Raw genomic sequence first — 27,760 nt, forward strand, 5'->3', positions numbered from 1 at the left:
CAATAAATAGCCGGGAAATTGAGTACCATTTTAAAACATAAGCTCTTTTTAAGGACTTGTTTTATACTGTACATCTTCTAGTGCAACTCAACCACATCGGTTGTCATACTGTTCATTCCTTTTTTATGTTTTTATGAAATAAACCAATAAATATAATATATATAGGACGTGGGTGCATCTTCCTGGGCGTCAAACTGTCGAGCCATCGTCCTCTCAGTGTTTCGTCGTTTGAGTTTCAAGCAATACACTAATGGTTTGTATAAAGGCAGTGGACACTATTGGTAATTTTCAAAGACTCGCCTTCACAGTTGGTGTATCTCAACAACAGCATAAAATAACAAACCTGTGAAAATTTGAGCTCAATCGGTCATCGAACATGCGAGATAATAATGCAAGAAAAAAACACCCTTGTCACACGAAGTTGTGTGCGTTTAGAAGGTTGATTTTGAGACCTCAAGTTCTAAATCTGAGGTCTCGAAATCAAGTTCGTGGAAAATTACTTCTTACTCGAAAACTATGCCACTTCAGTGGGCGCCGTTTCTCACAATGTTTTATACCATCAAACCTCTCCCCCATAACTCGTCACCAAGAAAGGTTTTTTGCTGATAATTATTTTGAGTAATTACCAATAGTGTCCACTGCCTTTAAAGTTAAGTTTGGTCCATTTTATGAAGATCAGTGCTGTATTTTGCCAAAGTCAAACAAAACAAAATCCATGTTTTTTTAACAATTTAGTGTGGAAACTCAAAATCATTTGAACAATGCAAACTACATCGACCAAATCTTTCACGGTCACAGATGTCATTGTAACACCGAGTTTACTCAATGATGGCGAATATTTCAGCTATGCTTATTCAACCACATTTTAATTCTGCACAAGGGTTAGTAAAACAGTGACGCCCTCAAGCGTTTTCAATGTATAATCTGATTTCAAATAATCTGTTGCATAGACATCAAAAGCTCTCTGTTTTTGCTGATCGAGCAAATGAACCTTTGATGACTCCACATGGCATTAGTATGATATGACGTGGAGTAACGGTATTAGCTTGTATTCATTAATACGTTCGCTGGCAGTGAAAGCATTTAATGTATCCACCATATGCATAAACTGACAAACCTGTAGAAGCTCGAGATCGATCGGCCATCTGGGTCATGAACAAATAGTGCAGAACATACTTTCCATGACATCGCTGCAAAAGAAAAGAATAAAACGTTCACTGAGCGATAAACTCCAACGTGAAATTAGAATGTTTATTTCTCATCAAATATGAAATTTCAGACAGAAATTTGTCAAGGGTGTTCTCCACAATCATTATCATTGGACCGAATGTTTGATGAAAATCTGTGATATCGCGATTTAGTTTCTTACCAATATTTTAATGTTCCTTTAACTGTAGATTTGTTACCAACCAAAGTAATAGTTCAACTGGAATGTCTTTCAAAATTGAAAGATATCATGATGTGCCAAACTCAGCTGACAACATTTGATTTCAATTTCCGAAAACATTTTAAGTTTATAAAATAATGTTTCAAAATAGTGTTAGGGCAGTGGACACTATTGGTAATTAGTCAAAATAGTTCTAAGCATAAAACCTTCCTTGGTAGCAAGTAATGGGGAGAGGTTGATAGTATAAATTGGCGTGAGAATCGGCTCCTTCTGAAATGACGTAATTTTCGAGAAAAAAAGAATTTTCCACGAACTTGATTTCGAAACCTCAGACTTAGAAATTGGGATCTCGATACCAAGCATCTGAAAGCACACAACTTCGTGTGACGAGTGTGTTTTTCTTATTGTTATCGCAACTTGGACGACCGATTGAGCTCAAATGTTGTTATTTTATGCATATGTTGAGATACACCAAGTGAGAAGACTAAGTTGACAATTTCCATTCGGGGTCTGGGAGGGCACATCGCTTTGATGGCAGTTTTTAACACTTTCGCCTGACCCTGGACGGCCCCAGCAAACAAAGCATGACGTCCGAAGATTTAAAATAAAAATACACATAAAATATTGTCCCGTGTCTTTAAGTCGGTAAAAATTAGACTCTAAAGTGTAGATTCGTTGCAACAATGTACTATTCCTTCGGCTCTCATATTCCACGAATCTACATTTTTTTGGCCATATTAATAGCTTGGAATGCTGGTTATCCTTAGTTGAAGCTGAAAAGCTAAATATTAAAACGAAGGACCCGGCTACAACGTGTTCGAGCTACACGTTAAGGGCGCCCCTGGCAGCCTTAACACTCGACCAGACGGCAGAGCACAGCCAGAGATCGGAAGTGTTTTATTGATCCGGAGAAAGGAAAACCAGAAGGTCACAAGATTATACTTCTGTATAATCTGTACCACTTTGTACCATTTGTTACACAAAATCAACATTGTACCACTCTATGTAAAATGTGTACCCCATGTGATTGCTATTTTCTGTTGCTCTGTGATGTACCTATTAGGCCTGCCATACTATGTTTTACCCTATATGTACCATTTTACCTCATAGATAGATAAACTGTTTGGTTTATTGGTTTTTATTGGTTTTTACACCTACTGCCAAATTACAGTAAAGCTTACAAATATTATAGGTTTTACTCGTGACTGAAGAGCAGTTGTCAGCTGTAAAGCTTTTAAAACACCTAAAGGTAGCGCAAGTGCTTCCAAATATGCATCGGCGTCGCGTCCTGCGGTTAGACACTGGACACTATTGGTAGTTGTCAATTACTAGTCTCCACAGTTGGTGCATTTCTACATATTATAACAAACCTATGAAAATGTAAGCTCAATCGGTCGTCGAAGTTGCGAGATATTAATTAAAGAAACAACATCCTGGTCGCACCATGGTAACACGAAGTTGTGTGCTTTCAGATGCTTGATGTCGAGACCTCACATTATAAATCTGATATTTTGAGGTCTCGAAATCAAAATCGTGGAACATGATTTATTTCTCAAAAACTGCGCCACTTCGGAGGGAGCTGTTTCTCACAATGTTTTATGATATCAACCTCTCCCCCATTACTCGTATTTCAGAAAGGTTCTATGTCACAAATTATTTTGTGTCATTACAAAGTGTCCACTGCCTTTAAATCTTACAATAACATTTCTTAGCAAATACGGTGGTGACCACAGAGGCCAAGCATAAGTCTGTCTAGGTTTTCATTGAGAATCACACATATTATTGGTGACCAGTGGAGCATCACAAAGAATTACTAAATCAGCCCTTTTAATAGACAGTAACCCCATTGCCCGTGGAGCATCATAAAGAATTACTAAATCAGCCCTTTTAATAGACAGTAACCCCATTGCCCGTGGAGCATCACAAAGAATTACTAAATCAGCCCTTTTAATAGACAGTAACCCCATTGCCCGTGGAGCATCACAAAGAATTACTAAATCAGCCCTTTTAATAGACAGTAACCCCATTGCCCGTGTACAAAAACATTTCCTAGGTGTGGTGCAATAGATGGTGACATTTCCCACTGAAATACTCAACCAATCAGAGAAGGTCTGAACGCACCAGGCGGTACAGTGACACAATCCCTTCCCTGGGGGAAACAAAGGGCAGATAATTGAGTGAAGTTAACTGCAATATAAGTGTTTGGGCCATGAAAATACCAAGTGTGTAATAAAGTTGTCGCGAGCTGGTATTGTAGTTTTATGAATGACCATGTAAATAAGAAACGAGTTTCTCTGGCCGCCGCCTCTTTTTGTTTTTACCCCCCCCCCCCCCGAAATAAAAACGGAGTAATTCAGGAGTGGGGAATAAGTTCCTTATTGTTTGCCTTAAGAATGTTCTCCCAATAATTACTGTCGATGTCTCCTTAGGATGCTCATAGTATCCGTAGAAAGTTAGAAAATACATAATGAAAGTAATGTTTCCACATTCTGAACTCAATTACGATATGCAAGACCCATAATGACTGCAATCACCAAGCACCGAGTCTATGTGCGCAAAATATAGGTACGCGGGTACTTCCACCACTGTGTTTACTACGGAAGCCCATTAGTGCCACGTTGCGTTCCTCTTAAACGTTGTAGTGTTTCTCTTTCACGTGGTAGTGTTTATCTTTCACCTGCATGGTTACCGCCACTTATTAACTGGCGGCCGCCACTAAATTAAAAGGCGGCTGCCACTTAATAACCGGCGGCCGCCACTTAATAACCGGCGGCCGCCAGTTAATTAAGTGGCAGCCGCCGGTTATTAAGTACTTGTGAATGGGAAACACTACCACGTGAAAGAGAAACACTACAACAATAAAGAGAAACGCAACGTGGCACTTATGGGCTTCCGTGGGTTACAGCTCCTCAGCAAGTAATTATTGGAGCTTTCTATTATGATTAGTTTTGTGCAAATCTGTGAGGACATTGACTTCATTTTATAAAGGAATAAACAATTGAACAAACCCGAATTACTCGGTATATTTTGAATTTTGTTTGTAGATACCTCCGAACCTGACGATTCTGATGCAACTGATGAATTTGCGACCACGACGGAAGGAGGTAAGCGTATAGGATTGGGTTAAGTTACATCATTAACGGATTGGTTAGTATGACCATGGTATGACAAGATTATTGTGACGTCATTGGGTCTCGAGTTATTGTAATTCAAAGCTTATTATTATAATAACCACCAGATCTTCATTTAAATGTGTAAAACACTCAATCTGTATAGTATCATATCTTAAAAAAATACCCAACCGATTTCAAAACTTGTTTGTAACCGAGACCCCATGTTGACCTTTACTTCAGAGTCAACCGGAAATGGGATCATATCTCAAGAACTGCACAATCGATTTTCAATTTCTTTGAGCATTGAATATCGAACTTAGGTTCGCCTAACCCCAGGTTGACCTTTACTTACGGGTAAACCGGAAGTGGGACCATTATTTCGAGAAACGACACAATCGAATTTCAATTTATTTTGAGTTCTTGACCCTTTGGGCGTTGAAAGTTGACTTGGTTACCGTAACTCCACATTGACATTTACTTCCGGGTCAACCAGGAGAGAAACATTAGTTATCTCATAAACTACATGTACAATTTTTTTCAGTTTTGAGCCCCTTGATCATTGATGATTAGCCTTTGGAAACTATGACCCTAAATTGACCTTTACTTCCGGGTTAACCGGAAGTCAAACCAAAATTGCAAGCACTATACACCCAAATAGTTCAATTTCCTTTCAGTTTTAAAACCCATAAGTATTGAAGCTTGAACTCGGGTGTTACCATGGCTCCGTGTTGATCTTATTTTTGGTCAAACGAAAGTTTGACCTAAATATCTCATGAAGCACATACGCCATTATCAGTTTCTTTTTAGTTCCAGAACCTTTGAGCAATGATGGTTGAACTCTGGTTACCGTCACCCCATGTTGACCTTTGATGAGGATCAACCGGAAGTAGTTTTTTTTTAGACCCGATGATCATTGAATATTGAAATTGGGTTTACCATGTCCCCTGTTTGAACTTTATTTATGGGTCGACAAAAAGTTGGACCAGATCTCAAGAACTTCACAGCAAATTTTCTTTTTCTTTTCAGTTATTAACCCGTTTCCAGTGTCAGGTTTAAAATGAGTTTTGAAGTCAGTATTATAATGGAGTTTGGGTTCAGGTTTCTAAGCCCGCGAAAAGGGCCTGTTACAGATGAGGGCTATTCTATCTCAATGGCAGGCTCAATTTAAAGCTCTGGAGCGTCCAATCAAAGCAATACAGCAGTAATTTTAGCAGTTATGTAATGTAGGGTTTATGTTTTGTTTTCTCCCTACCTCAACAGATGTGTTCCCACGGGATTGTTCTGATATTCTTGCGATTGGTGCGTCGGTGAGCGGTGTGTACATGGTACGACCTCTACGCTCCAGTCAGGCTTTCCAGGTGTATTGTGATATGGAAACAGACGGTGGTGGATGGACGGTAAGATAACACGCTGTAGTGAATGAATGACGTCACAAATTCAATGCAAATTTACAACTTCTAAATATATTGTGTGAACTTTTAGGTGTTCCAGCGGCGCCAGGACGGCAGTGTAGATTTCTCTTTGGACTATGCCAGCTACAGCCGTGGCTTTGGGAATGTAGATGGAGAGTTTTGGCTCGGTAATGACAACTTGCACCTTCTGACCGCTCAGGGCGAGTACCAACTACGCGTGGATCTTCAAGGTTTCGATCAGGTTACCGGGTATGCCAAGTTTGACTCCTTCACCGTCGCTGATGCGAGTGAGAACTACATGCTGCGAGTGGAGGGTTACACAGGAAATGCATGTAAGACGAATTCACTTTGTTTAGGCAGGATATAGATTCAATTATCAGCAACCCCTTTATATTGAGTTTTCGGTCTTTACGGCGGATGGTTCTGCCAAGGAAAATTGGTACATTTGGCGTTATCTGCGCATGCGTCGGCTTTGGGGACTAGTGCCCCTCAATTTCTACGAAAGAACAGCGGATGAATCTGCGTTTTGCTGAAAACGACAACGTTAGGCTGAAAACTAATCACCGTCACCAGAACCATCCGTCGTCGGAAACGAAAACTCTCAAATGCCAACAAAGGAGGGGCAACTTACAAAATGCTTTAAATAAAGCATTTCATAATGCCGCCACATAGGTACACAAAATCTCGTTCTTATCGTAAATGTACACAATAACTTATCGTTCATCATGTTCATTTGGGACTTATCGCGTAAGCACATGACAAGTTTGGATTTATCTTTTCTGAACACATTAAGTTATCATGTATTTATTATCCACGCTATTTGTTTAGACTTATCACGGAGGGTACACGATCAGTTTGAAACTTATCGTGTACGTTCATGAAGTTATTATGTACGTTCACTATTAATGTTGGACTCATCGTGTACGTACACGGTGAAGAGTGATTGGTGTACTCATGTGGCGGCAGACTCTTCTTTCAAATAGGCCCTGCAACTGAAGCTGTGTCGGATTGTGAGAATTATCTCACGTCTCTCACATACAATACCTTCTCAGTTAGTGCATTGTGGTTACCTTGGCAACATAAGAGCCAAATTCAATATTACTCCTTCCCATCCTATATCACGTACTTGTACTCATACAACTATGACCTCATGTTTTTATCCTTCAGCCAACGGGTTAAAATCCCATAACTACATGGGCTTCACGACCAAAGACAAAGACAACGACGTCAATGCCTTAGGCAACTGCGCACATGAGTATCCAGGGGGCTGGTGGTTCAGGTTCTGTCTCGCATCTAACTTGAACGGGCTTTATTTCCATCATGCCGATCTCAGTAGTCGGGGAGTTACATGGAATGCCTTTGCAAATTATCGCTCACTCAAATTTTCTGAGATGAAAATTAGAAGCCGAGTTTAGGCTAGCTCCTAGTGTGGTGAATAACTCATAACAGGTTACGGCATTCTGGGAAAATCTCCAAATTGAAAAGTTAAAGCCCCTTTTTAAGGTATGCTTATGTAAAAAAAATCCTCCTTTTTATACGACAATCAACATGGTAAAATTAGGATTGTATACAGCTCGTAAAATCAAGTAATGAAAAGTGAATGATCACAATTAATGCACAATGTTACGATATCAGTGTTTGGCCTGCTTTGTCCTCAAGTTAAATTAATTTTGTTATGCTAATTATATCTGAGCTAATTGAAGTTCACTTTTTTATTTTTCAAAAGGTTTGTTGACTACTTATAGTCTTTTACACAAATTATCTAGCTATAAACTGTAAAACATTTTCCAATAAACCAATTGAATCTGAACAAGACTTCAGGTCTAACGCTATTCACGGGTATCTGAAGGCACACAAGTTTGTGGAACAACGGTATCTTTTTCTTTCATTTTTTTTCTTTTTCTCGCAACTTTGATGACCAAATTGAGCGCAAAGTTTCACAGGTTTGTTATGTTTATGTACAGGGATACACCAAGTGTGGTTTTTGATCATTATACCAAACGTGTCCAGTGACTTGAAGTCAGCTAGTTATTTAAATCTCACTATTAAATCTTGAGAAAGTACTGTTAGCTCTGCCTTTTCGGGCATTTGAAAGATTGGTTGTGTTCTTGAAACTATAGAGGAAAACAGAAATAAAGCTGAAATGAACGGACCGCACGAGAATGAGTTAAGCTTTGACTTATTTCCGTTATCTCTGATAACAAAAATCATTGCCCAAAATCCTATCACCTTGACCTTTTTTAAGGTGAGAAAATAGTTTCTTCACACCTACTGAAATATTTCTCAAACAAGTAAATTTTGTCCCTTTTCTTGTTCTGGTTCTGAGTGTTTGAAACAAGTCAAAGTTTGCATCAGTTAGGTCAATGCTATAAACATTATAGTATGTTATACGTACTTCTCTAGGAGAACCTCTCAATATTTCATATTATGGTTTTAATGATGCATTTGTTACTAAGTATCATAGTTCAAATAAATATGTTGTTATTGATGAAAATGGGAGTCCCTGAGCAGCTTTTGATGGGTGCGTTCGATTAGCTTCCCTGGGTCTACCCCGCGGTGCTCACTCGGGTGACCCCTGCCCCTGACAAGAGCTAAACGAACGATCTACCACCGTTCTCATAGTGACGTCATGCACCTGCCCCAAGTGACCCACGCCACAAGCAGTGCACTGGGGGCTGACCAGAGTGAGCCCATGGTATGACGTCAAAGCTAATCCAACCCACCGAGGCAGACCGGGTCGGCCCAGGGAAGCTAAACGAACGCACCCAACGTGTATTACGCTTATGTACAAGATTTAGACACGCTTCCACAGCACAGAGCAAGTTCGAGTGGGCACATTTTAGTCGACCCGTGGTTGACTACTGTTCCCCTCTGCGCTCTACACACGTTCGAGTGGAACATGCTGTTGGGAGCAGTGAAGAAACTATGGGCTCGAGGCCGGTTCCAAATGGTCAACTAACCTGGGCTCGAGTGCAAATGGTCAACCTTTAGTTTATATTGTGCACGCTCGAACTTGCTCCTATAGATGTCTTTGAGCCAAGAACTTGACCGTTATTCCCCCTCCCCAGTGCGCAACCGACAAGTGAGCAGCACAACCCAATGGGCAGTCTAGTCTGGCACCCCGTGTTCGCCCATGCGTTTTTAGGAACAAAAGGGCTCCTAATCGCAAATTGTCGTAACTCTCCCAATATAGTAATTTCTTTTCCAAGCGCGAAATTTGGGCCGAGATTTGCATACATTGCTCCCATTGGCTTGCGGCGTCTGTATTATAATATCTCCACAGCACCATATCACACAATTTCTCGCAAGGCAAGTGTTCCCCTATTAAAACTATTTGTTTCAGTCTGCATTCCTTGCTCTTTGGTCTCAGCTATAATGCTGACCCTGCAAAATGACTTACAGACTGCTGGTACACGTATCATATGCAGGTGAAAGCTGGTCTTGCTCTGGTTAGGTTTCTATATATCAGGGATATAATCAAAATAAATTAAAATCAGTGATTCAGTTTGCTGAAAACCAGATGAGAAAAAATTGTTCCTCGACAGTGTTGTGGGCCCAATTTCATCATGGCTCTTCTGGATCTGCTCACCGCCAAATTATGCGCTTAGGAGCATCATTCTCCACTTACGTGCTAGCGCTGAATTTTTGCGCTGGCTTTATAAGCGTAGAATGCCTAGTAACGTAGAGTAGGCATGCGCATCAGCTAACATTCCCCCGTTAAAGACCCTGGACATTATTGGTAATTGTCAAAGACCAATCTTCTCACTTGGGTATCTCAACATATGCATGAAATAATAATAATAAATAATAATAATTACAACATTTATAGAGCGCTAAATAATAAACCTGTGGAAACTTGAGCTCAATGGACCCTTCCCATGAAATATGCTAATTACATTCACGCATGCGTACACACCCTGTTGGTTGGCAAACGCCACAGAGTTGTGCACTAAGCAGACGCACAATCGCGTCTGCGTCACGCAACCATTAGCCGTGTACAAAACAGCGCGATGTTCCCTCATTTTGCCAACCAAAACGTTAGTGCGCACGCGCTATGTGCAATTTACATATTTCATGGGAAGGGTCAGTATAATGGAGATCAATGGGAAGGGTCTATTGGTCGTCGAAGTTGCGAGACAATAATGAAAGAAAAGAAAACTACTTGTCACACGAAGTTGCGTGCTTTAAGAGTCTTGATTTCGAGACCTCAAATTCTAAATCTGAGGTCTCGAAATCAAATTCGCAGAAAACTACTTTTTTTCTCGAAAGCTACGTCACTTCAGAGGGAGCCGTTTCTCACAATGTTTTATACTATCAACCTCTCCCCATTACTCGTTACCAAGTAAGGTTTTATGCTAATAATTAATTTGGGTAATTACTGTCCACTGCCTTTAAAGTCATTATACACTTTCGGTACAGAAACAAAATAAAAGTTCACAGATTTACAAATAATTTACAGGGTTTACAGAAGGTAATGGTGAAAGACTTATCTTGAAATATTATTCCATGAAATGCTTTACTTTTTGAGAAAACATTAAAACAATATCAATTCTCGCTAGCGAGAAATACGGATTTATTTTAAACACATGTCATGACACGGCGAAACGTGCGGAAACAAGGATGGGTTTTCCCGTTATTTTCTCCCTGCTCCGATGACCGATTGAGGCTAAATTTGCACAGGTTTGTTAATTATATATAAGTTGTGGTACACAAAGTGTGGGCCTTGGACAATATTGTTAACCGAAAGTGTCCAATGGCTTTAACTCGAGAAATAGCCTTAACGTAAGCAAAAAATTCCCTTTCGCAAGCGTCAATTCTTTGCTGACGCCATACAATTGCAGAGCCATACAATTGGGCCCTACTTGCACGACAGGTGTCTTATTTCGGCACTAGCCGTGTAAAGAGCGCAGAATGCTAAGTACCCCCCAAAACCGGGCTAGAGATAATAATTTTGTAAAGTTTGGAACCTCCCTAATATCTCCCGTCTTAATCGTGAACGGTCTAGGGCGCCAAACATCATTTACAGGAGCAGTCAGTATTGCATTTCTTGTTAGTGCATAATGCGCACGTAACTTTAATTAAACAAATTTAATTAAAATTGACTGGCTCCTTTGGTACTTTGAAAATGTGTATACTTTATTTAAGAGGGTTACCTGGTTACAAAAATTTGTTGTGACAATGATATAAATTCTACTATCAGGGCCTGTTCACACATACACTAGTGAAAATAGGGCAAAAACGGTAATTTCTAATTTATGCAAATTATTCATATTTCCCGTACTTTTTTTTTATACGTTTTTTATACTTTGTTTTGGAGGGCTTCAAGAGACTTTTGCAACAAAATTTTTGGTAAAATCGTAAACAGTTTGACTATTATCAGGTCGTATGCCAGTGGGGGAAAAAAGAGGCAAAAACGGCAATTTTTTTCAATTAATGCAAATTAAGCATATTTCCCCTGCTTACTTTTTACGTTTTTGACATGTTGTTTTGGAGGGTTTGAAAAGACTGTTGCAAACAAAACCACATCTATTGCTATTTTGTCAAACAATAGATTGTATACAAATATTGACTGCTTCGAGTGCTATGGTTAAAGATGGACTATAACGGTACTCCTACATTAAAATCACTATCAGAACTTGTTTATGTTGTGTTCAGCTATCAATTCATTGTTGTGGTCATGTTTTTCTCCAAATAATTTTGCTACAATTTGACCGAAAAAATTTGACCTCGATTCTTCGATTTTGAAATTTCCCGCCCTGGACTGGTTCCCGGCTATTAAACCAACACTGAAATCCAAGCGGATTTGTAAACCAGCGGACGTCATGAACGCGGTCAAAAAATGGTGATGTCATACCCATGAAGCAACGAGAGTAAACAAAGATTACGCCATGTTACTCCGTGTGTTGTGTATGCGTTTTCATCCACACTATAGGCGTGCGTGTGTGCTACGAAGCTTTTTGTTTCTAATGTATCAGCTATAAATACTGCCGACTATTTGGTTGTTTGTGGATGCACTAGAAGTTTCAAAGTTTGTGTAAGAAGCCTGGATCGATTCCGAAATTTAAACCTCTAAGCATCGAGAGAATTCAGGGGGATCTTCTACCACCAGGCCCCAGCCAGTGCTGCTTGTGCATGTTACGACGTCGGCGGGGTCCCTCTGCCGTGGCCCTGGTCGCAAGTGGCCGTGGAACAGCAAAAGAATCAAGTGGCATTACAGAAAAGAGAGAGAGAAAAGCCTGGTTAGTACTTGTTAATAATTTTTAAAAATCTACTACTGAGAAACTATCTCCATTATTAATTCAGGCCCAATACATGTACATGTAATTGTAATCAGAAAAATAGTAAACAATCTCTACCCTTTTCATGCAAGGAACAATCATCTTGTTGTCAAATGACACGATGTGCATGCTCTGAATCTGACCCGACTACCATAAAATAGCTACATAGTGTATTGACTCTGTTGAGTGATGAATCCATGTAGCCACCCAAGTGCTTTAGGCATGTTTATGCCCTGGTTTACACTTTCTGGCATGTTCATGCTCAACCATGTGTGAACACTATATGAATCCATTTAAAAAGTTGATTGTTACAGTTAACAGTTTATTGGCCTCGCTGACATGTATTTATATTGGTCTATACTGGATTGCTGGACATTGTTTTTGCCAAAGCTGCCTAAGAATTGCTTGCTTTTTTTTTTTAAGGCACAGCTCAAAAATATGTTCAAACTCTCATCCATATAATTGCCCATCCATGGTCATTCAGAATTTTTCTCTCCTAATTCAGGAATTACCAATTCCAGAGAAGTTTAGTCTGAAGTTTTCCTATAGCTGTGTTTATTGGCTTGGCACGGTTAATTATGGAGTGTTTACTATATTTGCATTTGTAAAATAAGGCCAGCACTAGTTTTTTCAGCACTAGTTTTTTTGTTTATTTATTTATTTTTTGTTTTTATATTTTTTTGTACAGAAATAACTCGCAGCTCTACACTACAATGAGAATGCAGGACAAAGACAATGCAGTACGAAGACATGCTAGCCAGAACTAGAAATGGAGACCTAAGATTCTCAATAGCACTTTAGGTAAGTAGTAGGCCTATGCATGCAAATTTTCAGAGGATCAGATGATTTCTTCATTTTTAGTTTTTCAGCTGCCCCTTTGAAAACTGTTCACGGTGGAGGGGGGGGAGGGGATGGGGTGTTGAATCGCAAACCCCCCCCCCACCCCGATCTGTACCTGAACAGTTTTGTACTAGGTGTAGATCTGGGGGAGGGGGGTGGTTGGAGGTCATGTTTTCTATCAGACATAAAGAAAACCTGCCCCCTTGGTTTTGTTGCATGTGGACTCCTTTTGTACTGGTTTTGCGTTAACTCCTGTAAGGTTCTTTTCAAAACTACGCAAACTCAAAGAGAGATTGTCAGTACATGGTGTTACGTCAAACCTACCGAGATTGTATTTCTGCCTTGTAAATTTTCAAGAAATCCCACATAACGATTATTTGGTTTTGTTTTTTATTTTTCATTAAACAGATACGCATAGAATGCATGCACAATGCACTTGTTCATTGTCAGCAGGGTGACAAGACACGAAAACAACTCCATCCGCAGCTGATGTGTAACCCCCGTGTCATTGACATCAACCTTCACCAGCCGGAAAAGGATGCAACAGCTTTCTTTCTTTTTTTTGGGGGGGGGGGGGGGGGGGTGGGGGTTCAAAGGTAGTGGGTTCAACTTTGTTTGAAGAAAGAATGACCTGTGTCCAGTTTCGTGGATCTGTTCATCACCAAATTCTGCGCTTATGATCACCGTTCTCTGCTTACGTCCAAACGCTAAATTTCTGAGCTTACTTTGTAAGCGTAGAATGCCTGGTATAAACCAACTATGCACCCATGACCGGCAAAAGCCAAAATTCGCTGGTAACCTGTGAAACGCGCTTGATGTAAGCACAGAATTTCCTGCTTCCGCAAGTGTCGATTCTTTGTTTACAGTAAGCAGATCCATGAAATTGGGCCCTAGCTTGTACACATTGATGTGGGTTTTTATTTTATTTTATATATATATATATTTTTTTTTTTGGGGGGGGGGTAACCAGGGTAGTACAATCAACTTTGTTTAAAAACAGAATGACATGGTCTGTACACAATGATTTTATTATATTCTTTTAATGTACAACTTAATTTACAATTTACACAGAGAACCACAGCTAACTAGGTACATAACATGGCTTAGGTTTTCTTTTTTGGGGGGTAGGGGCGTTGACAGGGTTGTATAGTTAACTTTTTTTGATGACGGAATGTTCAGATGATTTCGCTATCACTAGGCAACCTTTTTTCAATTTTGATATTTTAAACTCAAAAATAAACTATTGTCGTTTGCAAATACATACAGTTTTAGTGTTGTCGTTATTATGGAGGTGTACATGGCTTCTATTTTTTGTTTTGTTTTTATATTTCTGCTAACCAAGTTGAATGTTGTTACCATGTTAATCATAGTGTATTGTTGACAACAGGGGACAAGTTTATTGCACATAAGTGCTAAATTAATCAATTTGAACCATACACCTAATTTTATAAGCCATAGTAATTTACATTTTGTGTCTTTCAGAGGGGTGGGTGGTTCAAATTAAATTAATCAATTTGAACCACCCACCCATCTGAAAGAAACAAAATGAAATAATATACATGTACATTTAAACGTAAATTATTATGGCTTATCAAATTATTTCTCACTCCCTCCGGATCATTATAACTTCGAAAATTGTTACGACTGAAGACAAATAAACCAAAGCAAAGCTGCCTAATCCGTTGGTGGATACGAAAATCCTTCCACTGTACTGTACACGAGGGTTTGGAAACGTCCTTCGTGTTGCTGCCATCAAACATGATGTCAGTGGCAGCGGTTGAACGGACAAGATAGTCCTAAGCTCACCACTTGCTGATAATCATCATTGCAGTGTTTTCTGTAAAACAAAACAAAAGAATTCATACAAAATTATTAACAAAAGAATTCATACAAAATTATTAACAACAGATTTGTGGTTTGCATGGTGAAGTGTTAATATTGCATGTGTGTACCTGAATTGCTTTAAAACTATACCCATGCCAGAAGGCAATCATAATCCAAAGTAGCAGTTACATACATGTACATGAGATATTTGTGTAGATGCACATGTGTCAACCACCATGCAGTTACTTGGTGGAGAAAAACAACAACATAGGTTATCTACAATATCAGTTTAAATTGATAATGTATGAATTTTGTCAACAAAGTATAAAACGCAAGACAAAAATTACCCCTCCCCTCACATTTCTATACTGCCCAAGTCAGTGCATGTGTTGTTCACATACATGTATTATAACGTGAATGGAGGTAAACAATAAACCTTGTCCATCATGTTCGTTCATGTTTTAATTTAGTCAAGGATAGCCTTCAACTATTTTTGGGAGCAGAAATAAACTGATCAAACGAAGCATCATTCAGTATAATTCATGAAACGTTTTGTGGCCTTACCAGTCTGTCTTTAGCCGTCGATCATCAGGGTTTGGCTCATCGTCTTCGGCCTGACGATCATCGTCCCCGGGCTGGTTAACTACATGTACTCATAACACGTCTTCGGCTTCTCTCTCGTCCGGTGAGCTCCCCTTATCGCTAGAGCCCTCACTTTCCTCTGAAGTGCCTCCCTAAAATGCCTTTTCCTCATCTATACTGTGGTTTTCCCGAGACCCGCTGCCATCGGACAGTTTCACTGTTTTTTTGTGTCAAAAAAAATGCAGCCTATAGTGTCCGATGTTATTCCACATTCAATGTACATGTAAAATGCACGCACACGATCGACCTGACACACTGTGTACAGAGCTTCGGTACGTGGTGTGACGTCACACACTGTGTATGAATGGTTCGTGGGTCACCGGCTTTTGCCGAAACTGAGTTTTCTGGGTCGGAGTACGCCGCGCGAATTCGTGTTTTTTTTGCATGAAGGTAAAGGTTTTATTGAATACTACTAAAATATCAGTCCTTATTTTACATTTCTTGTACAAAAATAGTAATATTGGCTATATCAATAATCTGTTATAGTCCACCTTTAAAACTATGACTCCCGAGGTGATCCACGGAGCGTTCTATTTTCCCGAGGCGAAGCCGAGGGAAAATAGAACGCTCCGGGGATCACCGAGGGAGTCATAGTTTTTAACCATTGCACGAGTAAAAGCAGTCAATATTTGTTTTATAACACCCCAAACATTTCTAAAACCTGTATTATTATTATTAAGTTACAGACCTGAATGCTACAATCCACGGACGACGCGAACACAGATTGCAAACACTTTTACCTACTGTGTTGCATGTAGTGTCGGACAATCTGAAATGGTTACAGACTATTAATTTATCATCCTCGTACACGCAACGGACGTCTGGGTAATGCACGCCGTGTGCTAGTCTGTCGGACTAGCGCACGGCGCCATGTGCTAGTCTTCGGACTAGCGCATGGCAAACCGACGCTCTATCACACGGCCGTCGTCTAGCAAAACTAAGACATGTCATGTGACGCGCTCTAAACCAATGAGCAGGCACAATACTTGCAAGGGGTGTTATAAACTAGACTATTGCTCATGCCCACAACTAAGGTTTTGTTTTAATGATAGGACCCGCTAAGATAAATTATGTACGTGACGGAGTAGAGATTCCAAACAATGTTTGAATACACGCCAATCGTTGCATACATCCCCATACTTCGGTGCAATTGGTTGACCATGTATTGTGTCTGGAAAACGCAATTTCACTTGCTGTGATGTTTAATTCAACTTTGAGTGTTTGTTTTTTCAACGGTATAGTATTACTTAGTTATAAGCGTACATATGCGTCTCAGTGGCGCTCGAGGCGGCTTAAATGGAAGGTACACGTTTGGTATAAAACATTATGAGAAACGGCTCCCTCTGAAGTAGCAAAGATTTTAAGAAAGTGGTAATTTATCACTGAAATAATACAAGACTTCTAGCCAGAAGTATTTTTCTTTCAACAAGGGTGTTTTTTCTGTCAACATTTTCTCGCAACTTCGATGACCAATTAAGCTCATATTTCACAGGTTTGTTATTTTATGCTTATGTTGGGATACACCAAGTGAGAAGACTGGTGTTTTACAATAACCAAACGTGTACCTTCTCTTTAACAAACGTTTTTTTTTTTTTTTCCTGCTAGGTATATATGTTGGACTATGTTTGATGCGAGACCTATACTTCTTTTACACAGCACAATGTAATAGTTAACAAGGTGCTGCTTCGCAATATGCTGCCAATGAGACATACTCCTCTTACATATCACCTGTAATAGTTAACAAGGTGCTGCTTCGCAATATGTTGCCAATCAAGCATGACAGCGTGTTTTCAAATAATGAGGCTTGCCTGAAAGGACGACATTGTCTTGGATCGGAAGGGTTGGTCTATAAAAAAAGCGTTTCAAACCGTTGTGAAATGTATATGGTTGGAAAGATGTTTTAAAAGAAGAATATAATGATCCACACAAATATCACTCAAAACTCCACGGTTTTTATTTTACGTTGCGAATTAACACGGTCGGCCATTTATGGGAGTCAACTTTTTGACTCCCATAAATGGCCGACCGTGTTAGTCGACGAGGTAAAACGAAAACCACGCAGTTTTGAGGCATATTTGTGTAGGTCATTGTATTCTACTTTTACATCTTTCTAACCAATCATTTTTATAACAAACGGTTACAAACGCTTTTCAAAGACCAACTCGACCGATCAAATGCAACGTGTTCATTGAACTTGTGACATTACGTTTTACCATTAGCGTGGAGCATAAGCGTTCATTAAGCGCTCCTTGTTAGACATGTTGTCTTAACAAAACAACATCTTGAAACAAGAGTAACACAAACGAGGTATATTCATGGTACTAACATCAGCGCTCCCACCATACAAATTGCCGTAACCTTGGCATTTTAAATATCGCACCGGTTTTGGGTGTGTATGTTAGTGATGTTAATTGCAAATGAACGCAAAATGCCCTTAGTAAGCATTTCAAGCGTCTGGCTCTCGTCTCTTCTGATTGGATGTGTTGTAGCTTATGTGTATGTTTATTCATGACTCAATGCTAGTGTTGGCCAATCGAAGTGTGCGCATGTTTAGCAGGTGAAACCACAGTTACGCTTGCTTGTGAAACAGAAACAGGAGATGTCATAACTGCTCTTTGCTACAACCATTTGGCTCGACTTTATCATTTAAAGAAGATCGTCATTCGTACTAGGAGAGATATCATAACTCCTCGGGTCTACTTTGTCTCTATTTGAAGAAGATAAATTGTACTTATTTATATCATGTCGTGTTAACTGCGACTGTGTGTTCATCAGCGCCAAACTGTTTCGTTTTAAAGGTATTTGAAAACTGTTCTTCGAACTGTTCGTGTGATAAACTTAAAAGTGTTCCGAAATTATCTGCGGCAGTGAGAGGATAATACAATAATTGAAGGAAAACAAAAGGTTTTAGCGACTTCAATCTAATAAACTCTGTTTAGAAGAACCTGTTTAAATGTTTTAAAATATATTATGTACACTGAATTTTGGGTCGGTTTGAAATGACCAAAACATTGATAAATTCGTTAACAACCTAATTTGTGTAAAGAGCCAACGCAATTGCATACATTAGCATCAATATGCTGAGTTGTGTATTCTTGATATTAGCCACTGCATTGTTGGATAGCTGTTATTTCAAAGTGGTTGCATCTCAAGAAACGCAGTGCTATACATTTATAAGTCACCACTCCTCCTGTCCGGAGTCTTGGCATCACTGGGGAGACTCTTGCCACAGGATCACCGAGTCCAACGTTCCCTGGTCCGATGCTAGAGACGAGTGTGGTAAGCTGGATGGTGTTCTGGCCGCACCCAGCTCAAGTCAAGAAAACAATGTTATATTGGACTTGATTGAAAATAATGAAGAAGTATGGATCGACTGTAATGATCTAGAGGTGGAGGGAACATGGGAATGCAGAGAGGGTAACGTGGAGGTCTCCTACAGAAATTGGGGTGAAGGTGAACCCAATAATTACCTAGAGAAGGAACACTGTGCCCTTATTTCTAAGATGTATGGAAATAGGCGCCAGTGGCTGGATGGGACATGCAATGTAAAGTACTCAGCTGTTTGCAAACTGCCACGCAAACCGATCCTTCACGTGTGATATGGGCAAAATCAAACTACGCTGGATTAAACTCTAATAATACAATGTTGTGAGTGAACATCTCATTCATAAAAATGCCACCTAAGTCGAGTACTTCTACCAGTTCAACAGTCGGACGACATTCTACTACCGTATTAATATTCTTTCTGGCCGAAGCGAACGAGCAGCAGGGACGCCTCAGTCAAATGATAATAAATGAATTAAATTCATAGAATGACTACTAAAAGCAAACTTGGTATCGCCTCATTATGTTTGAGGAATCGAGATGAATAAGCTTGAAGTTATCATCATTATGAGAGTCTATTACGGTTTTTGATACCTTTTGTCTCTGGCCATGATATGCAACACACCCACGTGAATGAGATGTATTCAAATCAGTTTACCTGTAGACGTTTCAGCTTCAATAGTCGTCAAGTTGTTAAGAAGAAGTAAAATGTTTTCAGGAAAGTCGCGTTAATCTGTTACATGCCAATATAATTTTCTCCCGATTGCGAAGGAAATTGTTTCAGTGATTTTATTTTACTAATTTCTCAAGAACTACAGCACCTCAGCAAGCATTTTCAAGGTAAGCACTATAACAGCACTATCTTTCAACATTAAGTTGATTGTAAATCTGTGGACGTTTTGCGTCTTACAAAGAATTTCTAAACCTCTCAAACCAATCATTAATTGTTTCCCCATGTGTTTCCCCATAATGTGTATCGAAGGACACAAAATATTTAAAAGCTCAATATTTTTCTTCGTGGATCAAAAGAACAACGAGGTGTTGCTTGTGGCTGAAGTTAAAGACAATGGACACTATTTGCACCACTGTAAACAAAGAGGGCGCATGATTCAAATCATTCGCGTTTCTGGCGTGCCCGCAGCTGGACGTGAACTGGTTCGTCTCCGGTTGGAGGATCAGAAACACACAGAGGCTTCATTGAGCGCAATATTCTGAAGGGATTTCGGGTGAAGTATGCATAATAGTAAAGTGACTAAGGGTATAACCCCGAAAAGGTACATGTTTTATTCGGGGTATTTCCGCCGTGTTACAGCCTTAAGTTTGCTGGCACAAGCGAGGGGTTAGTTTACGAAGAAGGATCTTCGGTACCGCTTTGGTGTGTCTCTTGCTCTATTGTAAAACATGCCCTTGGCACAGCAGTGCGGTTTTAGAGCAGAATGGTTCATACTGGTACACATCAGGGAGTATTAACATAGGGGGCACACGGAAAAGTTTTTCTTCAGAGCTGGTAGTATACAAATATTGACTGCTTCGAGTGCTATGGTTAAAACTATGACTCCCGAGGTGATCCCCGGAGCGTTCGCCTCGGGAAAATAGAACGCTCCGGGGATCACCGAGGGAGTCATAGTTTTTAACCATTGCACAAGTAAAAGCAGTCAATATTTGTTTTATAACACCCCAAACATTTCTAAATACTGTACTATTATTATTAAGTTACAGACCTGAATGCTACAATCCACGGACGACGCGAATACAGATTGCAAACACTTTTACTTACTGTGTTGCATGTAGTGTCGTGCAATCCGAAATGGTTACAGACTATTAATTTATCATCCTCGTACACGCAAGGGACGTCTGGGTACTGCACGCCGTGTGCTAGTCTGTCGGACTAGCGCACGGCGCCGTGTGCTAGTCTTCGGACTAGCGCATGGCAAACCGACGCACTATCACACGGCCGTCGTCTAGCAAAACTAAGACATGTCATGTGACGCGCTCTAAACCAATGAGCAGGCAGAATACTTGCAAGGGGTGTTATAATAGATACCATCATTTCTTCGTATTTCATTGCCTTTTCATCCATTTAAAAATTATTCCATGTCAGCCGGGTCAAATAAATTGCGGCCTTTTGTATACATCGGGTCCTCCCTTCAGGAGTCTGCCGAGTATCCATCGTATACGAAAACGTATTAAAGGGAGCTATAGTCAAATGCAGAAAAGAACCCCCTAAAGTAATAGTAAATTCAACGTGCCAGTTTCATCGGCTCATCGTATAAAATAATGCACACAATTTGCGAATTGTATTTTCTGTACCATGTTTACTTTGGGGCAATTTGAATTTGAATGGGTTTAGATGGCGTACAAGGAGACCTTTTGTGTACACTGGTTGTGACTTCTTGAACCTCAGGCCATGAATAGATCACCGGTATTTAAAGTCACCTGGAAGTGGTATTTTTCTTAAATAAAGCTGTTGTCACTAAAATATGTGTTTTTACGAGAGGAATGTGAATAAAAAATTAACTAAGGTTTAAAAATCTTAGCTTTGATTGTATATACAAATTTACGAGTAGGCCCCGACCCGAGAGGGCGCTGTTCGTGACGTATTTCAAGGCGCGATATTTGGAGAGAAAATTTGTAGTCGGGCCCCCGTACATTACGTCTGGGAACATGGCACATCAAAACAAATTTAGACACGATTTTACACACATACGTACATTGAAACTTGAACATGTTGAACGCCTAGTGGTTTTTACAAAAGCTATTGCTGCTATTTTTATTTAACTATGCGACTTTTTAGTGACCAAATGGGTTGTAAGATGTGGGTCTGCCTACGTATTATTATAGAAAATGGCCACGGAGCAGACTGCACGCACGCACTATGGCTGCTGTATAATGGGCGGACGGTCACATAGGACCTGCACGCACGGTGAATCGCATGCGGTACCAACAAAAAATCGTGTCACTTGGCAAAAGCTAAAAACATACCCTCAAAGTTCAAACTTACCCGATTTTTTTCACGTTTAGCAAATGCTCCTCTGAGTTCGTCACGTCTTTCAGATACCTTCTTCGACTTCCCACTAGCTAGAAAAACTGTTGGGACGGCGTCGTGTTTAAGAATGGCTCTTCTCGTCATGTCAAATGAGTTGTGTATCCAGGATTCGAAGCACGACGGCTCAAAGTGTTCGCTGCAGAGCTGAAAAAGACGTCGGACCGGACCACTTTGCTCTAGTTAATCTGACTTTCGCAGCCCACAACCGCCTATACTTGGGATCTGCAGGAAACAGATGAAGACTGACCCCATCTTTAGTTGTTTTGCTGCATCCAGCAGCAACACACCTGGTCGGCATTGCCGGAAAAATGACAGAAAAAAACCTTTTTCGCAGCGTACAAACTCACGTCTTAGAATTACATGTACTTTTGCACGTGTGTTTATCTACACATCGAGGGGGGGTCTATGTTTGATCGAGGCAAAGTCTTCCTTTTCCTACGTCACAAAAGGGGTAGGCGGAGTCAACCCCCCAGTCATTTAATTAATTTTTTTAACATATAAATCGTGACAAACAATTACTCAAAAAATTGTTTTATTGTTAATAAACATATACTCTTATGTTTAAAAGAAAAAAAATCCTATTTCCAGGCGCCTTTAAATCCTGAATGCGCTGAACCGTTTTCATTATGATTGGCGAACGCGGCTTTTCAGCTCGCCTACACCGGTCATCAGTGCCTGTCAAATCTGTGGTCACTTAGCCATGGACCTAACTCGCAAGAAACGTGTCGGAGATTGTCCAGGTGAGCAGTATTTCAAAGTCACTAGCTTCTTTGTTCGAGTCCCACACATTCGCTGTGGGGTTAAACAATGGTAGGACTAAGTAGGATTTGAAACTTTGCATGATGCAAATACAATATGGAAAAGTTTGCGGTAACACCATGTAGTGACTAACTCTAATTAGTTGGGGTTTCTGAATAGAACTGTTGGTTAAATGGTAAGACTAGTTTGGAAAGCAGTACAGTCAGTGCCGGTCCTTTTGTTTCTTTTTTATTGTAAGCCTGCTTATCCAACCGGCTTATTTCATTAATAACATGTATGTTTACTGTTGTAAAATTACTGACATTTTTACTGTCGATATTTCTCATGGAAGAATGGAAATACAGGTGTATTTGATTCGAATTGAATTGATTTCTTCCAGGAATTTCGAAAATGCGGAGGCATAAATGGGGCCGCATGTGAGCCATGCAGCATAAGCTTCCGAGGAGTGCTGAAACCTTGGCACAAAGGTTGTGTCATTTGCCGCTCAAAGAAACACTTCATGGTTATGTAAATGTTACGTCCTTAAATGTAGCCAGCACTGGGCTCGATGGTGACCATTATGGGGCGGCCAAATAAGGGGGCTGTCTTCACATGTACATATGTAATATCATTTACAAAGCAAAGTTGGATGGACAAAGCAGAACGGGCCCAGTCAGCTAGGAATCACTTGTGGATGTACTGATAAAAAAAAAAAAATAAAAAATCATAAGTCTCTCAGGGCATAAAGATATAAATAATTTATGCAATGAGAGAAAAGTGAAATTACAATTAAGCAGATTACAAATCAGCAGTTTCAAACAATGAGTTTAACCGTGATTTAAAACAGTGAAAAGAATTAGCCTGGCGAATATGCTCAGGAAGACCATTTGAAAGAAACTGTGCAGCATACCAAAGATTTGTGGCCATTTAAAATGATAAAAGCTTTTATTGATAGATTTGACTGCATTAGTACTGGCATAATATTAATTTAGTAACAGTCATGAGTGTGAAAAAATCGCTGTAGTGTCATGAGACAAACCTGAGTAAGCAATACGTATTAATTATCCATTACCTGAAGAGTCACGGGATATTAACATCAGTTTGAGTGGTAGAGAGCAGGCTGAGATGACAACAATGGGTATGCAACAGGCCTACATAAGTATTACTATACGCCATGTAGATTAACACACCAAATACATACATTTTGTTAAAAGGATCAAGGCCAATCCTTATGATAAAAACGCGGGAGATGTGGGCTTTGTATTTTGTGGAATTGTACATGTCAAACAGCTATTCTTATCAATCCAAAAGATTCACTATCAATCCAAAATATTCAGCAAATAGTGCGTTTCCGCCGTTTAGCGGCGTGCATCAAAGGGCATTATTTTGTCATCATAGTTGAAGCCTGCTTCGTTTTACTTTTACCATAATGCAACAAAGCGGCTATACAAAACGGGGCACCACAATGTGGTTATAAACTTGAAACGGGCTTTGTGGCCTTTTCTAACTTCGCAAGTTTAGTACCAAAAAAAATAGTAGGATGGTATTTGACCTCACGTATAAATAATAAGAATGGGCCCCGAAAAATGTGAGTAGATCTGGCCTCACAGAAGGTTTGAATTATGATAATAATGATGATATTTATAATATAAATAACAGTCAGTTCGTATATACATATAATTTGGTCTCACACAGAAAGTTTTATGGGGATAGGTCCCGAGATAGTGAGATGTTTTAGCCTCACAGAAAGTATTATTTATGATAATAATAATGTTTTATAATAATAGTTATAGTCAGTTTGTAAATAACTTGGTCTCACAGACGAAGTATTATGGGAATGGGCCCCAAGATTGTGATATGAACTGGCCCCACAGAAAGTATTAATTATGATAATAACAATGATACACTTATATTACAAATAACAGTCAGTTTGTATAATTTGGTCTCAAAGGGGAAATTTTATGGGGTGGGCCCCGAGATTGCCAGATGATTCGGCCTCACAGAGAACATTAATTATGAGAACAATGATGATATTTATAATAATATTTATAGTCAGTTTGTATATATATATTTTTCTCATTGGCGAAGTTTTATGGGGTTGGGCCCCGAGATGTGAGATGATCTGGCCTCTCAAAAAGTATTAATTATGATGTTTATAATGATATTTATAATAACAATAACACTTAATTTGAATAATTAGGTCTCAAGCCGAAGTTTTATGAGGATGGGCCCCGACATTGTGAAATGATTTGTCCTAACAGAAACGTATTATGGGGGTTGGACCCAGAGATGGTGAGATGAAACTTTGCCTCATAGATGCAGTATTATGAGGATGGGCCCGAGATTGTGAGATGATCTAGCCTCACGGAAAGTATTATTACGATAACAATTGTAGTATTTGAAACACTAATCACAATAGTCAGTTTTGTAGGCCTATATATATAGGTCGGCCTCACATACAAAGTTTTACGGGGATGGCATGGGCCCCAAAAGATTGTGAGATAATCTGACCTCACAGATGTAGTACTATGTGGTTAGGTCCCAAGATGGCGAGGTGATTTGGCAGAAAAAGTTTTTTTTTTTTTTTTTTTTTTATCATAGTATATTTTCATGCTACTTCGCTGCGCTCATTCGCACGAAAAACAGTTGCAATCTATTCAACAACGAATAATACAACACTCTTTTAAGACAACAGGCGTTTTAAGGCGGGGTTTTTCCAGGTTAACCAAGCATGTTTATGTGCCGGCGCTAGATCTTATTCTTTAAGTCCTTAAACCCGTTGTCCTCGCCCTGTTTGTTGCTATTGGCTATACTGTCGAACTTCTGATTGAAATAACCTATGAACCTGTTGGATAGCATTTCAGGGTTGTACCGCGGCTGCTCATTTTTGGATGTCATCTTAAAATCTTAGCCAAACAAGCATAAAAGCTATAGTAAAACGTAGTAACACCCACACGCATCAGCAAAGTGTACTATTTATAGGATCACGCTTCAGTGAGCTGTTTTGAATATGCCGCACCCTATCACGTGATAAACTTTGCGGGGCGCGGAGTGCCTTGAATATAAGTTATCCCATTGAATAAAACCACATTAACTATGGTTAGTTGTATGGGGATGGGCCCCGAGATGGTGAGATGATCTGGCCTCACAGATAAAGTACTATGGGGCTGGGCCCCGAGGTGGTGAGATGATTTGGCCTCACAGATAGAGTACTATGGGGCTGGGCCCCGAGGTGGTGAGATGATTTGGCCTCACAGATAAAGTACTATGGGGCTGGGCCCCGAGGTGGTGAGATGATTTGGCCTCACATATAAAGTACTATGGGGATGGGCCCCGAGGCGGTGAGATGATTTGGCCTCACAGATGAAGTACTATGGGGATGGGCCCCGAGGCGGTGAGATGATTTGGCCTCACAGATAAAGTACTATGGGGCTGGGCCCCGAGGTGGTGAGATGATTTGGCCTCACAGATAAAGTACTATGGGGATGGGCCCCGAGGTGGTGAGATGATTTGGCCTCACAGATGAATTACTATTGGGATAGGCCCCGAGGTGGTGAGATAATTTGGCCTCACAAATGAAGTACTATGGGGATGGGCCCCGAGGCGGTGAGATGATTGGCCTCACAGATGAATTACTATGGGGATGGGCCCCAAGGTGGTGAGATGATTTGGCCTCACATAAGTATCAATTTGATATTAAAAATAGTATTTATAGTAATGTACTAATTATGGTTAGTTGTAAGTATATATCTAGTTTTACAGACGAAGTTTTGTGGGGACGGGCCCCGAGTTTGTGAGATAATTTGGCCTCACAGATTAAGTACTATGGGGATGGCCCGAGATCGTGAGATGATTTGGCCTCACAGAAGTAAATATGGTGTTAATAATGATTTTTGTAATAATAATAATAGTCAGATGTATCTTTCATAAAAAGTTTTACGGGGATTGGCCCCGAGTTTGTGATATTTCTGTGCCTCACAGATAAAGTATTACGGGGTGAGACCCCAGATGATGAGACGAAATTTACCTCAGAGAAGTATCTTTATGGGGATGGGCCCCGAAGTGGTGAGGGGATTTGGCCTCAAAGAAAGTTCAAATGATACTTATAAAGGAATTTATATTAGTACCAATAGTCATTTGCTATATAATATTATGGGGAAGGGCACGAGATGATGAGATGGTTCTGCCTCGCAGATAAAGTATAATGGTGATGTGCCCCGAGTTTGTGAGATGAACTTGCCCCGACAAGATGGAGTATGTATAATGTCAGATTGTAAATTTGAATATCAGAGTATGCCTTGTCCACTAAAGCAAGTTTTTGGTCTCTGTTCCACCTGTTTTATTTAGAGGGGTCAAGAAATATGTAAGAAACCTATGGGGGGTGGGCCCCGAGACTGTGAGATGAACTTGCCGCACAGGGTGGATTATTTACTAAATGTGAACAAAACAAAGAACAAATAAAAATAAAATAAAACATGCATTTAAACATGATTCTAGGGCCTGTAAGCCATGTGTTTTAAAACGAGTTTCGGTCCTAGGGACACCAGTGTCTTATTGTAGTGTGTTGAAGTAAATATACCAGAAATATATGGGGATGGGCCCCGAGACGGTGAGATGCGGCAAACCTGCCGCACAGATAGACTGTGTAGTGGGTGCAACCCCAAGACCCCAAAATGTTTTGCTCCACAGAGGGAATACAAATACAGTATATTACGATGCCTACAGATTACGAGGTGATTCTGCCTCGCAGAAGGTTATGAAATGATATTGCCTTAAATTTAAAGCATCTCCCGAGATGGCCAGAGATGAATTATATATTGTATTTAATTGAGTCCGAAAATAAAGATTTCCTAGTCAAAAAAAAAATAAAAATAATAAAAAAAAAAAAATTAAAAAAAATAAAACAAACAAACAAATAATTTGCTTTGGGTTCATAGGTGTGGGGACGGCACCAAATATGCTTTACCGTAAAAAGAGTGCTGGCGGCAATGAGCCGAGGTGGCGAGATAAATTTGCCTCGCTATAAATATTAAGATGCAGGTATTTGTTCTGCGATCGTGTGAGAAATTTGGACTCGTAACAAAATGTGTTATTATTTATAGTTGGTTCCGAAATCGTGAGATCACTTGGCAAAGAGCAATCATCGGTTGCGGCGT

The 27,760-nt window shown here is 39.9% G+C and overlaps 2 protein-coding genes and 1 long non-coding RNA gene across 3 annotated transcripts; all 3 read left to right on the forward strand.

Annotated features, from left to right (window-relative positions):
- The first annotated feature begins 4,436 nt into the window (after positions 1–4,436).
- Positions 4,437–7,401, forward strand: LOC139942597 (ficolin-1-A-like). Its single transcript, XM_071939454.1, has 4 exons — positions 4,437–4,491; positions 5,761–5,897; positions 5,983–6,244; positions 7,080–7,401. Exons 2-4 carry the CDS (start codon positions 5,823–5,825, stop codon positions 7,325–7,327), a joined length of 585 nt encoding a protein of 194 aa, XP_071795555.1. The 5' UTR covers positions 4,437–4,491; positions 5,761–5,822; the 3' UTR covers positions 7,328–7,401.
- A 4,116-nt stretch (positions 7,402–11,517) lies between these two features.
- Positions 11,518–13,573, forward strand: LOC139942598 (uncharacterized). The gene is made up of 3 exons (XR_011786703.1): positions 11,518–12,151; positions 12,879–12,991; positions 13,439–13,573. It is a non-coding gene; the product is annotated as an uncharacterized lncRNA (long non-coding RNA).
- A 5,000-nt stretch (positions 13,574–18,573) lies between these two features.
- LOC139943461 (C-type lectin-like) lies at positions 18,574–19,095 on the forward strand. The gene has a single exon (XM_071940271.1). It carries the CDS (start codon positions 18,574–18,576, stop codon positions 19,093–19,095), a length of 522 nt encoding a protein of 173 aa, XP_071796372.1.
- Positions 19,096–27,760: the final 8,665 nt, after the last annotated feature.

Source organism: Asterias amurensis, chromosome 10, assembly GCF_032118995.1.
Source record: "Asterias amurensis chromosome 10, ASM3211899v1".
Lineage (NCBI taxonomy): Eukaryota > Metazoa > Echinodermata > Asteroidea > Forcipulatida > Asteriidae > Asterias > Asterias amurensis.